General features: G+C 39.2%; 1 protein-coding gene across 1 annotated transcript in view; it reads right to left on the minus strand.

Moving 5' to 3' along the window:
* Positions 1 to 1,831: 1,831 nt before the first annotated feature.
* The window catches only part of LOC149079877 (protein stum homolog), a 73,326-nt gene continuing 60,652 nt past the window's right edge, over positions 1,832 to 14,505 (minus strand). Inside the window, exons 2-3 of the mRNA XM_089240383.1 lie at positions 4,421 to 4,594; positions 1,832 to 4,324 (exon numbers count right to left, since the gene is read on the minus strand). Of these exons, the coding sequence (XP_089096509.1) occupies positions 4,278 to 4,324; positions 4,421 to 4,594 (221 nt within the window). The 3' untranslated portion in view covers positions 1,832 to 4,277. The remainder of the gene's footprint in view (positions 4,325 to 4,420; positions 4,595 to 14,505) is intronic.

Below are 14,505 nucleotides of genomic sequence, written 5' to 3' on the forward strand. Positions count from 1 at the left end.
GTTCTGGGAAAAGCATAACCTCAAAATTTTAATTCTGGTTCTGGCAAGAGTCAGCGGGGACGTAAATATCCACATTTATCTAATTCTTGAAATGCTCATAGATTATTTTAATTCATTAGAATTTTCTTCCTGAATTTTGTGGATATATTTTGAACTTTTCCCAAGGAATTATGAATTTACTCAAAAATTAATTATTTTTCCCCCAATAGTTACCGCTGATTTTTTTTTTTCCATTGTTGAAAATTTCTCTTATTGTTTTCTTTGAATTTACTCAATTTTTTTTTTATTTTTCAAAATTTATTTCCTTTAATTTCCTCCGTTACCTTTTCTGATTTTATGTCAAAACACATATTTTTCGGTTCCCTCATTTTCCTCTGAATTTCGCAAAATATTCATCTTCAATTTTCACAAAAATAGTTTCCGATCAAATTTCAAAAAATTATTTTTACAAATTGCAAAACCTGTTTTATATTTTACACCTTCTCCCAATGTTTTTCAATATTTTCCGGTTTTTTTTTATTCCCACTTTGCACGTTATTATTTTCCTTCAAAAATTTCAATCCTTTTCAATAATATTTACATCGTTCCAACAAATTTCCTGTTGAATTTCCACAAAAATTTATCATCCGTCAATAACATAACAATACATATAATATATTCAAGTACGATAAAATACATTTTTTGGGTAACTCTCTAAATTTTTGCTAAATCTAACTTGTGACATATTCAGGGTGTACACACACTTACCGTTATCCAATAGCTAATTCTTTAATTTCGTTAGTCTTCGAAATAACTTCCGATTGCAAAAAACATTTCAGATAAGCTTTACGGGTAGCAATATATCACAATTCAAATTTAACAACCACTACAATTTTCATTGAATTTATTTTATGACAACATTCGGAGTTGATACGAGGTTCATAAGGAGTAAAATATGTTAGAAAGAAAATTATTAGTTCCTGAAATTTTGTGCATTACCCCTCCCCCCCCCCAAAAAAAGAAAAGCAACTTCAATTGGTCATAACTAGGGTGACCATACGTCCCGTATTTCCCGGGACAGTCCCGGTATTTTCTGTTTTTTAAGCTGTCCCGACTTTTTAGCAAAAGTGTCCCGGTTTTTCCCGTATTTTTCACGAAGCCTACTTGAATTTTTATTCTTTATTGAAGTCAAAGATTGAAATTATTTTCAACTTATAAATTATATTATGATAACTACAACTATAAATGAGTATATGAATCTCCCATATTTGTCTTAGTGAAAATTTTTTTTTCGTGGAATTTATTTTAATCCACTGCAATTAGCAGTAATGCTGCATTTCCCGCCATTGTGATTTCTCTGTTATTTCAACAATATTTGGCGACTTTGTTCGGTTTTGGCGTCGTTTTTGGCAATAATTGGCGATGTCCCGTATTTGGAATCCCAATGTCCCGTATTTCTGTCGGGGAAATATGGTCAGCCTAGTCATAACTCACTTTTGGTCTTGAAATAATGAATCTTTAACAAAAATTCACAAATACTATTTTAAACATTCAATTTTGTTAAACATTATTAAAGAAACCTCCGGGATGATAGACAACATTTGAAACATTTTTCGAAACTAGAAGTTTCTTTTATAAGGCTTACGAGTTAGGAATCAGCTATAGGGTTAACGGTGAGAGTGAACACCCCTCTATATCAGGGGTGCACAAACCTTTTCAGTCCGAGGGCCGGATTTGTTATATTTTTTACGGCTAGCGGGTAGGAAACTGTGCGGTATCGTCTATAAAAAAATTATAACAAGAATTAGAACTTTGCCTGGTTTTAATTTATACAAAAATTAACACGTTTTTAAGACAAATAAAATTTTAATTGGTCGACGCGTTCCGTCATCAGGACCTCGTGGTCAGAAACCACATAAATGAGTCGTGGAGGGGCAAAGCTGCATTAAGAGTCTTTATTAACTTTCAAGCGGCTTTGTGGAGGGTTGATGTTTAGGTCTGGTCATCCGGAGAGTTCGCCTTTGTATTTGCCGAGTCCGAGTGGTCTTTGGGTGCGAATTGGGGCGCCATCTGTTGCAGAGTGTTGAAATTCTGTTTCGACTGAGGTTAATAAAGCCTATGCAAGCTGACGAAATAGGAGGCGTGTTCCTTCCATAATTAACGAGGGAAATCTTGGCAAGTTCTGATACCGTATCCCTCGAGAAAATTCAGTTCGGAATTATGTGTTGCTTTTTTGAAAGACAGACGCTTTATCAAAATTATGTGAAATCGGGTGATTCTTCTTGAAACACCCTGTATATTTTAAAATTCTTCGATTTGCATTAGTGCTTCATTTCCCGTTATTGGCGATTTTAACAATGATCTGTGTGATAACTGGCAATTTCGCTCACTTTTGTCTATTTTTTGCTCCATTGGGCAACTTTTTTCAGCGATAATTGACGATGCCACATTGGATCCAAATTTCCCCGTATTTTTTATGGAGGAAATGTGGTCAGATATTCTGTTGCAAGTGTATTGACAGTTTTCTACCGGAACACTTTCCGCCAGCCGGAGGTTGTGCACACCCCTGGTGTATATTACGCATAAGTTTACGGATAAGGCGTTTTGTAACGTATTTTTAGAAGTACTGGTCCTTGCAGGTGGTTTTGTGCCCGAGACATACGTTGCGGGTATTGAGCGAAAAAGTGTTCGTTAAAAGGATGGGCTTGAAATTCGTAAATGATATCTGCTTTTGATATTACGTTAGTACAATAGGAACATGCGACTTCTACATGGGGGTTATCACATATCAAATATGCTTATTTTTCGACTTTGCATAGATGGATAGTGAGTTATCCAAATAGAATGTTCACCATGTCTTCACATGATCTGTAAACCTCCCTTAATCCCTTTAAACCTCTCAACTAAAAATACTTTTTTTGGCGATTTTTTCTATCGCTAAACAAGTTTCTTTTTGTTGCTCACAATCTCAAATCACGTGATTGGATAACTCAATCTTAGAATAAAAAATTGTTGGTGAAATTTTGAAAGTTTTCTTCTCAACAGTGAAGAAAAATTGGTTCTTTTTTATGCCAAATTGAAGTATATAATCTGACCTGACCTGAATAAAACGTTTTACGGCGGTTCCGCGGCACGTTCGCCGTTCTACCGCACTTAACAAACGGGCCAATAGGGTGGCCTATAGTGAAGTATATAATCTATGATTGAAAATAATCTAATACTCTAAAAAAATTTCCGTGGATTAGAAAAACGGTCCAAGGAAAGCAACGAAACTGACATGAGAACAATAATTGGTCGAAATCCCAACCCAAGATGCGCATGCGCAAATAATACTTGACGATTCATTCATCATTTTTTTTTCGTGACATATCGTCTTCACATTCTTTCTCACCGGGATTTTCTGGTTTATTAACAGACACCGAAGCGTTGCCATTTTCATGGCAGAAACCAGGTAGGAGTCAAATTTTGTATCCGGTTCATTCGTCAAGAACACAACTGACCAAAAATCATTAATTTTTGATACATTCTTTTTTCCTCTCTCAATAATGGCCAAATCACAAATTTGTCGATTTTCTCAGTAATCTTAAAAAATCTGGCGATATTTTTCTTGAGGAATTACATGCCAAATCATTTGGGCGATTTTCTTACAAAACCACGAATTGACAATTTTCTTCCAGAAAGATATCCAAATCACAAATTCGGAGATTTTGCTTTCCCTCGAAGCATGACCAATGGCCAAATCACGAATTTGGCGAGTTTTCCCCCCGAGGAAACCGTGATGACCATCAGAGGGTTCAATCAAGAAGCTATCTCTCTCTTGATTTGAGCCAACATTGGCAGTAGTATCTTGTGCTTGTTTCAACCAATTCCGCTTATCGGTCATTTATTTTGGCACTTTAGCGCTTGTGTGTGTGAGTATGCTGGTCAAGTCTTCTCGCGTAACGGAGCAGCATATCATGAACGTCGATGGAAAGACACCAAAGACGTACATATGAAGTCCAAAACGTGTTGCGTGCGCACCGTGTTATTTCCTTCATGTAGTGTTTTTATTTAGTATTTGTGCAGGTTCGGTATAGCTTGAGGCAGAGCTAGGAGTAAGCAGAGTGACTTGCGACCTATTAGTGAGTGCCAATCATCGTGCAAATATATTGAGGATCATTTGGCTGCAGAACTGAAGATAAAGGGGGGGGGGGAAATACAGACAAGTATAATGACACTTGATGAGATGTGGGCTGTTGCGTGAGTGTTTTTTTTCTTTGAGTCACATTCCCCGTCCAAGGATTCAATATCTGTCTCTCTCACACCGCGGCGCTGCTCGTCTGCGGTTCTTGCAGAGCTTTCTTCACTGTGAAAATTAAAATTGAGATTTTAAATACATCATCCAAAAATTAACGTTAGAACTATGACAGATACGAGATGATGGAGGCAGGGTAAAACTTACGGCTGAGGTTGACGAAAGTGATCCCCCAGTAAACGCTCCATATCCATCCGACGATCAGAGGCGCCGTGATCAGCTGCATCAAGGCGGCGACCATGTTGTAGCCAATGGATAGCTTCATCGTCTCGTGTTCCGTGCGGCATCCGCAAAGAACTGTCAAACCTGCCACCAGAGTTCCTGGAAAATTTCCCAAATTTTAATACCAAATTAGAGATACCAAATAGAGAGGAGGTACTAGCTATAATACCCGGCGCTGCCCGGGTTTTCTTCAATGAGGTTTTTCCTATTCTTTGAGGGACTTACAAACCGTGTCCACGTTAACCAATACATGGCGACTTCCTGCGCGACTCATGAAATGAACAAATCTAGATTTAAAGAAACATGGAAATGTAAAAATATATTTTTTTTCCTTTTTTTAAGGGGCGCTAGGTATTCCCTCCCCCTCTTGAACTTCAAGTTATCCATCTGTCTGTTTCTGCTTCAAAAAATGCTTAATTAAAGCTGTGGAATTTCTTCGATGTACTTTACAGGCGCATAATTAATTTTAAAACATCCTAAACTGTATGAATTTAAGCAGTTAAATATTAAAAGACAATAAGAGGAGACATTAATTTTCATGCTTGAGAAGATATAAATAAAAAGTTGAAATCCATGTTATTGCCTGGATATCCAACGCAAAAGTAGGTCCGGGGCTAATTACTTCCTATTTAATCTCCTGGGCTTCGTATATCTCTAAGCGAACTCAATATTTCAAAAATCGAGAATTCAATACAATTTTTAAAATTATTGATGTGGCGGCAAATCCCACTTCTACAGTAAAATCGGCAATTTTAACACTGATTTCTATGGGGATCATCCTTTGCCTTACCCTCAAAGTGATGCTGATGATGGCGTCTATTCGAAAAGCCTCATTACTGGGAGGATTTAAAAAGTAACAAACCATTATAATGGAATAAACTATTATACATATACGTACAGCGTTGAAGAAATGACAAACCATTGTAAAGGCACATACACGTCTTAAACGCATTGCTAGGAAACCACGGTTAACCAAAGTAAACGTTCGGAAAGTGATTGTTGAGGACCAAAAACCATTGTTGCCCGACAGTTTTTTGCCCATTTGGGGCATTTGCCCTGCTCTGACGAAATTTTAAAGTAGCCTATCGTTCAAGTCGGGTCCCATTTGGTGTATATGCAAAATTTGGCGACGATCGATTTAAAATTGTATATTTGTATAGAGAACACACACACACACACACACACAGACAGAAAATCAATTTTATATACACTGCTGGCCACCCAAATTACAACACCAAGAAAGACAAGAGATATCGCAACAATATTTATTTTGTAGATAACATGTTGACCAAGCATCAAATGATTAAATTTATAGACTTCTGTGAAGTGTGGTTCCTGCCAAAATCAGTAGCCAGAGTAGCCGCCATTGTTGGAGATCACCGCTGCCACACGCCTCGGCATTGATTCAAAGAGACTTTGGATGTGTTCTTGGGGTACAGCAGACCAAACAGCTTCCACGCGTTGCCAAAGTTGATCTGGTGTGGCAGCTGGGGATGTAATCTGGGTCAATCGTTGAGCAACCATGGACCACATGTTTTCTATCGGCGAAAGATCCGGAGAGCGAGCTGGTCAGTGAAGCAATTCAATCTGGCGATTGACGAAGAACCTTTGGACAATGCGTGCCACGCGTGGTCGCGCATTATCCTGTTGAAATATGGCTGTGGGCAAGCCCTGAAGGTAAGGAAGGACAACTGGCTCCAACACCTCGGAGATGTAGCGCTGGCTTTTTAAAGTACCGGCAATGCGTACTAGAGGAGTGCGAGAGTGATATCCAATACCGCCCCATACCATAATACCCGGTGCAGGACCAGTGTGGCGGTGCATAACGCAGCTGTTCAGCATCCTCTCTCCACCGTGTCTCCAGACTCGAATCCGACCATCGTGGTGTTGCAGACAGAAGCGTGACTCGTCAGTAAAGACAATTTCATTCCATTGTGCCGTCCACATCCTTCTTTCATCGCACCATTGGCGGCGGAGACGTCTGTGGTTCTGCGTCAAGGGTAGACGAAGCAATGGACGTCTTGCGGACAGACCACTCTGCTGTAAACGGCGTCGAATGGTACGCGCAAACACTGGATGATGCGGTACAGACTGAATGTGCTGTGCTATGGTTCGTGATGTGGCTGAGCGATCCGTCACTGCCATACGCCTGTCATCACGTGAAGTGGTGCACTGAGGTGGATGCGATCGAACACGTCGGTCCATCATACCCTCCTGCATCCAACGATCACATATCCGCATTACAGTTGTTTGGTTTCGTCCAACACGACTACCGATTTCCCTGAAATCTCGGTAGGCCACTATCCTTCCTCTGTCGAACTCGGATACTTGATCAAAAGATGATCGCTGTTTTCTACGAGGCATAATTGATCGTTTTTTTGAAAAAACCACAAGAAAAACACAATTTCCGTACTTCAAATCGTCGAAATCTCCAAGCCTTAAATAGCGCTTTGAAGTGGCGCCACAGGCACGCGTGATGTGCGTCTGCGCTGAAATTCTAATCATTCGCATATCTCACCTCCGCTAATGCATGTTGTAAATTTCATATTATTTGCATGCTTCCTTCAGGGTGTTGCATTTACGGTGACCAGCAGTGTATATAGAAGATAGATAGGTAGCGATATACTTTAATTTGATTGTTTTATATGCCTCTGGATGGTGTCAGATTAAAATATTTTTCCCCCAGACTTTAATATGTCTGCCATCTAGCATCTGAAAACAATCAAATTATGGTATAGCGTTCCCTATACTACTCCAGTTAACTCTTTTAAGCAGATCATTTTTTTCCTGCCTAATATTCCTATAAAAAATATTTCAAAATAATTTTGATCACGTTATACGGTTTTACTTCGATATTAAAAAACATGACATGAAATTTATGCCCTCCGTGAATTTAAACTCCCGTGTTTAATGAGAAAGAAAATGGAAAAATTCATATTATGTTTCATACTTTACGCTTCAAAGAAAGCAATAGCTACGTAGCGATCCGAGAAAAATTATAGAAAATGTTTTAGTTAAAGTTACGCGAAAGAGCGATTTCGACAACCCATAAAAAAAATGGTGGAAAATATTTCCAGTGTGTGGTAAACATGAATAAATAAGCATTATATTAACATATTTTTTTTCGAAAAAGTGAGAAAAATAATTTTTAAATTTACAACCGTGCAAAGCTAATACAAAATACATATATAATTCATTAAATTCTGAATATTATAGTTTTATTTTATGTGTGTTGTTGTTTTAAATTTATATTTTAGATTCCTTATCGTCCCTTTTTCGGAAAAAATTCGAAAATATTTAAATTTTCTTCGATATACGGATTATACTCATGTCCATAAATTAAGGATAATGCCAGCTCCGGCAAATAAAGGTTCAGAAACAAAACAAACGTTACTTATTCATAAAGTCCATTTATTAAACAAAAGATAAAGAACAAAAACGATGGTGTATGTATCATACCATTCATAAAAACTACGATTTTTGCTCCCTGGAGCAATTGTAAAAAAATATCTTCTTTACAAAAAACTTACTATTACATGGTTGGTATGATGGTTAATACATTGTATGTCTCCCATGCGATGAAATACAGTCCGTACAACGCCTAGGCATGCTGAGTATCAATTATCGATCTGATCTTGGGGAAGATCACTCCACTCAGAAAGAAATGCTCTCCGAAGTTCCGGTACACATGTAGGAGGTGGTTGACGGGCTGCAACTCGTCGGCCAAGCATGTCCCACACATGCTCTATCGGAGTGAGAATGCTGGCCATTCCATACGGGTTATATCCTCAGATTCAAGGCATTCGTTTACGATGTTTGCTCGGTGAGGACGGGCGTTGTCATCCATAAACACAAATTCTGCGCCCATGGCACCCCTAAACAAACGTACATGTTGTTCCAGAATAAAGTCCCGTTAAATTTGGGCTGTCGTGGTTCCGGTTTGACCATGCAGATCTGTTCTGGAACCCAGTATAATTCCACCCCAAACGAGCAATGCTGCACCACCGTAACGGTGTCGTTCAATGATGTTGTCTTGCTGGTAACGGGTACCTGGCGTTCTCCATATGAAAGTCCGACGTGAATCACACTGAAAGCTAAACCTGGACTCGTCGGAAAACATCACACAAGCCCACTGTGACGATGTTCACATTGCATGTTTTCTACTCCAGGCTAATCGCTGCCGACAGTGAGTTGCCGTGAGCGGAACACATCTGACAAGCCTGCGAGCATATAGACCAATATCTCCCAAACGTCTGTACACGGTTTGCCTTGAAACTGTGATACCCGTGGCTGCAGGTAGCTGACGAGACAGGTCGGATGCTGTGCTCCGTCTGCTTCTTTTGGCAGTTACTGCCAAATACCGGCCTTCTTTCGGCGTTGTAACTCGGGGGCGACCTGTACTGTAACGTCTACTGACATTTCCGTTACCTTGGAATCGTTGCCAAAGCCTAGAGATGACACTTTGGGCAATTCCAAGTTCCTCGGATATTTCCATCTGAGTACGCCCACATTCCACAAAAAATCATCCACATGCGTACTCTGTGTCATAACTATTCGCTTATGGCACTGAGCGCCTTACAGAACTCTTGTGAACAATTTTACTTCTTTGCCACCATTCCTTATATACCCCCCTCTTACACTCTGGTCATTGTGACGTACTATCGGCATCATCTGGTGGCTTCCTGAAATTTGCATATCATTCTTGCAGATGTGTGTGATAATTCTACAGGTGAAATTTTTACTTTTTCTGACAGGGTTGTCAGAGTTTTGCTGACAGTGGGGGGGGGGGGTGTCAAAAATGGCTAAAAATTTGTTGACGTAATACACTCATATCCATAAATTAAGGATAATTCAGCATCACACGGAAATCGAAATCTAAAGTAAAAATTTCACCTGTAGAATTATCACACACGTCTGCAAGAATGATATGCAAATTTCAGGAAGCCACCAGGTGATGCCGATGTACGTCACAATGACGAGAGTGTAAGAGGGGGGTATATAAGGAATGGTGGCAAAGAAGTAAAATTGTTCACAAGAGTTCTGTAAGGAGCTCAGTGCCATAAGCGAATAGTTATGACACATGTGGATGATTTTTTACGTGGTAGAATTATCGGCCGCCTGGAATGTGGGCTTACCTAGGTGGAAGTATCCGAGGAACTTGGAATTTCCCAAAGTGTCATCTCTAGGCTTTGGAAACGATTCCAAGATAACGGAAATGTCAGTAGACGTTACAGTACAGGTCACGAACCGAGTTACAACGCCGAATGAAGACCGGTATTTGGCAGTAACTGCCAAAAGAAGCAGACGGAGCACAGCATCCGACCGGTCTCGTCAGCTATCTGCAGCCACGGGTACCACAGTTTCAAAGGAAACCTTGTACAGACGTTTGGGAGATATTGGTCTATATGCTCGCAGGCCTGTCAGATGTGTTCCGCTCACGGCAACTCACTGTCGGCAGCGATTAGCCTGGAGTAGAAAACATGCAATGTGAACATCGTCACAGTGGGCTTGTGTGATGTTTTCCGACGAGTCCAGGTTTAGCTTGCTGTCTGATTCACGTCGGACTTTCATATGGAGAACGCCAGGTACCCGTTACCACCAAGACAACATCATTGAACGACACCGTTACGGTGGTGCAGCATTGCTCGTTTGGGGTGGAATTATACTGGGTTCCAGAACAGATCTGCATGTTCAAACCGGAACCACGAAAGCCCAAATTTAACGGGACATTATTTTGGAACAACATGTACGTTTGTTTAGGGGTGCCATGGGCGCAGAATTTGTGTTTATGGATGGCAACGCCCGTCCTCACCGAGCAAACATCGTAAATGAATGCCTTGAATCTGAGGATATAACCCGTATGGAATGGCCAGCATCCTCACCTGACTTGAATCCGATAGAGCATGTATGGGACATGCTTGGCCGACGAGTTGCAGCCCGTTAACCACCTCCTACATGTGTACCGGAACTTCGGAGAGCATTGCTTGCTGAGTGGAGTGATCTTTCCCCAAGATCAGATCCATAATTTGATACTCAGCATGCCTAGGCGTTGTACGGACTGTATTTCATCGCATGGGAGACATACAATGTATTAACCATCATACCAACCATGTAATAGTAAGTTTTTGTAAAGGAGATATTTTTTACAATTGCTCCAGGGAGCAAAAATCGTAGTTTTTATGAATGGCATCATACATACACCATCGTTTTTGCTCTTTATCTTTTGTTTACTAAATGGAAATGGGTTTTATGAATAAGTAACGTTTGTTTTGTTTCTGTTTTCTTTATTTGCCGGAGCTGGCATTATCCTTAATTTATGGACATGAGTGTACTTAAACATCTCCTTATCGGGATATCTAGTTTCGTTTATCTCCGAAACTGCCCAATTCGCAAACAATGCCTTATAAAATTTTTTGTGGGGGGAGGGGCGGGCGTTATCCGGTTATGATTCGTTTCATCAATCTCCCCAATTGCCCACTTCCCAAAAAAGCGTCATCTGCCATTTTTCGGAGTGCGCTATCGGGATACGGTTCATTTCGTTAATCTCTCAAACTTAAACCTATTAAGTTTACCTTTAAGAACCTCCCTGTTTCAAAACGTCAATCCAAGAATCTACATAGTGGAGGATATTTTTGTATGGCCAACACAGACTTAATTAAAGAATCCACACACATACCCGTACTAAGGCATAAGGAATCAATTTAGGATTGGGTGTGCTTTATAGGATTATTCCAGGAGTGTTTTCATAGGAGCGATGTTGGCATATAATTTCCTGAAAGTGGTCTTTCCGGGAGAAATTTTCTGAAACCGGATTTTAGAATAATTAGGTTCCATAATTCCCATCCAAACTGAAGACTTCTAAAAGAGATTAATGACCGCCATATTTATTATCTCAAGAAATTATCTTTTCTTTTTATGATTTTTTTATCGTATCTTTTTCCATGTTTCGCGTCCATTAAAAAAACATTAGCGTTGGTTTTTATATATTGGAGGTTTTTCCTCATTTTTTTCATTAATGAGATTTCTATTGACGATCGATTTTTACATGTCGAGGTAAAATATTACAGTTACGTTCCTCATGACGGATACAGTGAATATTTGCATAATTAATGAGTGTTGCCATGAGGTAATATCGATTTGTAGACTGCTCCGTCTACGAATTAATTTTACCTTTCTTTTTTGGTGGCGTATTTGTTTTTACAATGGTGATGTTTTCGGGTGGAAATGCGGACGTGTTGATTCATGTCAGCTCGAAATTTCACGTACTAATAATGTTGATCTATGATTGTAATATTCTCGCGTCTTTTGGATCATTAACTTATAATAGAAGACAGTAACGTGTCTCGGAGACTTCCTATGACCCAGCGGCATTGGAGTCGGAAGTGCCGTGGATGTTCAAGCACCCACATTATTTCGTAGCACGTGACTGTGGGCACCCTCTAAAAATAATTCAGGGATGAACGTTTTTTCTGAACAAGGCAGGAGCCGATCGCCGATAGGGTTATAACGCTTTTGACGCCCTGAAATTACCCAGAATATACATGCATTGAGCAGAAATCGATGAAGTCAGAATTAATGAAGGTGATTATTTGAGAATTAGTGAAAAATAATAGTTTTTTTTTTAATCAGTGGAAATTCTGAATGAAGGTAATAATACCAGAATTGAAATGAAGTTCGCGGAATAACAGGAAATGATCGCAGAATTGAAATTAAATTCAGAAAGATAAGCAATAATTCCAGAATTAATGAAAATTCGTAATTATTTAAGGAAATAATTTCAAAATTTTTGAATGAATAAAAAATAATTGTGGAAATAAACGAACGAAATAATTCCAGAATTGATGAAAGAAAGAATTCCAGAATTTATAAAAGAAATAATTCCAGAATTTATAAAAGAAATAATTCCAGAATTAATGAAAGAAATAATTCCAGAATTAATGAAAGAAAGAATTCCAGAATTAATGTAGGAATGAAATAAATAAGAATCAATGAAATAAATAAGAATCAATGAAATAAATGAATCAATGAAAATTCATAATATATGTGAAATAGATAAATTCATGATTAAGGTCTTCGTGTTTTATTCGAGGCCCGGACCTCGTTGGCCCACAAGTTAACCTGCCACAGCCTCCACGCGAAGGTATTCTCGTCGATTTGCACTTGGAAAGGCGGGCATATGAGACTTCCACTTCCGCAGATTCCCTATTCCTTCGCTTAAAATTGAGCCTCCGTGGGATAAATATCTTAATTTAAACATCAAACAAGAAATTCCCGTATTTTTTTCCCATTCCCGAACAGCACAAAAAAAAAAAAACGGGACGCTTTGACCGTTGATGCCATCAGTGGAAATTCAAAAAGATAAAGGGGTCCCTGCCATCTAACGTAACGAAACAAAAACACAATTTTATATCAAAATAAAAGCGAGATCTCTCTCTGTTTTTCCTGCTGACGTGGATAATCTCGTTATAAAACCCCCAGCACATGCATGTTTTCTCTCCCAGGAAAATAGTGACGGCGAAAATCGATCCCGGGGATTTTCCTGGAGGGAAAATTCTTATTTCATCCCCGAACGCCAGGGGGAAAAAAATATATATATATATATTAAATGAATAATTTTCTATTCTCGAGGATGATTTGTTGTTAGGCCGAGGAAAAATGTGTTCCTTCTCCTCCAAGAACTTTGCCCGCCAGTATTAAATGCAATTATTAATGGCTCCATCACCCCCTTCGATGATGGATCGTATTGTGCAAGATATTCGTGTGTGGACTTAAGACGGAAGGAGAATTAAGACGAATTTCATTTCGTAGGAGAGCTATTCCAATATTCATGATTACCCTATCATTCATTAAGAAGGTCGGCTCTCGCGTGGGCTCCCATGGAAACGATCCCTTTTCTTCTCGGCACTCGAACTTGAGCTTTTAGTGACATTTTAAAGGATTAGATCCATAGTATTAGCGCTCGGGACTCTCTTCCCTGCACTCGTTCAGCGTCCGTTCACTTTAGTCAGCTTTCGGGGCTACGTGGCTCGGTGCCGCTTACATCAGAGTTTTTTAACCGATGGGTTCGGAAGATTTCGAGAAATTTCGACCATTTCATGGAGAATTGTATTGGAATACTGTATGAACAATTATAATTTTGTATGAATACTGTATGTCGAATTACTGTATGAAGGTCTCCTATAATTTTTTCCATTTTACTCTGTCTGATGCTTTAGCCATCCAGTTGACTGCAGCTACTTTGCTGATCTCATCGATCCATCTTGTGTGAGGGTCAGAAAAAAGTCAGGGAATTTTTTTTTGTTTCTCCAGAAAAATTCAGGGAAATGAACAAACAAATTTCGCTGAGGACCCGATATTGCACAACGTTAGTAAGGTAGAATACTTTTCCTCTGGTTTCGTGAGTTTAAGTTAAGAATGTGAGTTTGGTTTTTCAACAGCGAATCTCAACCCAGCGACCCACAAAATTAAAAAAAAAATGTTTCAACATTACATCCACTCAATGGTTGAGTTGTCGAATTGTTTACATCAAATCAACTGCTGCAAATTCGAAGAATTATATAACACATAAACGTACGCACATCTTTAGATAAACCCACTTCTAAACTGCAACTACTGACGCATCCAGACGCAATTCACCGCCTTTGAATGAGTGAAACATTAGTAAATTGTTCTATGATAATTTACCTAGATACTCGTCCACACACGCGCAGACACGCCTCAAGCATTCTCCACGCGAAACGTTGTCATTCCAGAAATGCAATTTTGGTTATATAATGGTCTCATATTCCTATCCCGACTGTCTAGTCTAACTTTCAGGGCCTTTTGGGCTCGTACCATACCTGAGCCGCAACACTGACTCCATTTCGCAATCTTAATTTCAAACTCTGAATGAAATTCCTATTCATCCAAACTACGCTTGCAAAGGTCTTGGAATGCCGAGCTCTAGATATACAGTTTGTTAAGTACGTTCCGAATCTCAACTGTTAAGTGAATCCTTGCAATGTCAGCTT

This window comes from Pholcus phalangioides, unplaced genomic scaffold (genome assembly GCF_987345545.1).
Source record: "Pholcus phalangioides strain wild (caught in Gottingen) unplaced genomic scaffold, Ppha-v1.0 ptg000012l_1, whole genome shotgun sequence".
Lineage (NCBI taxonomy): Eukaryota > Metazoa > Arthropoda > Arachnida > Araneae > Pholcidae > Pholcus > Pholcus phalangioides.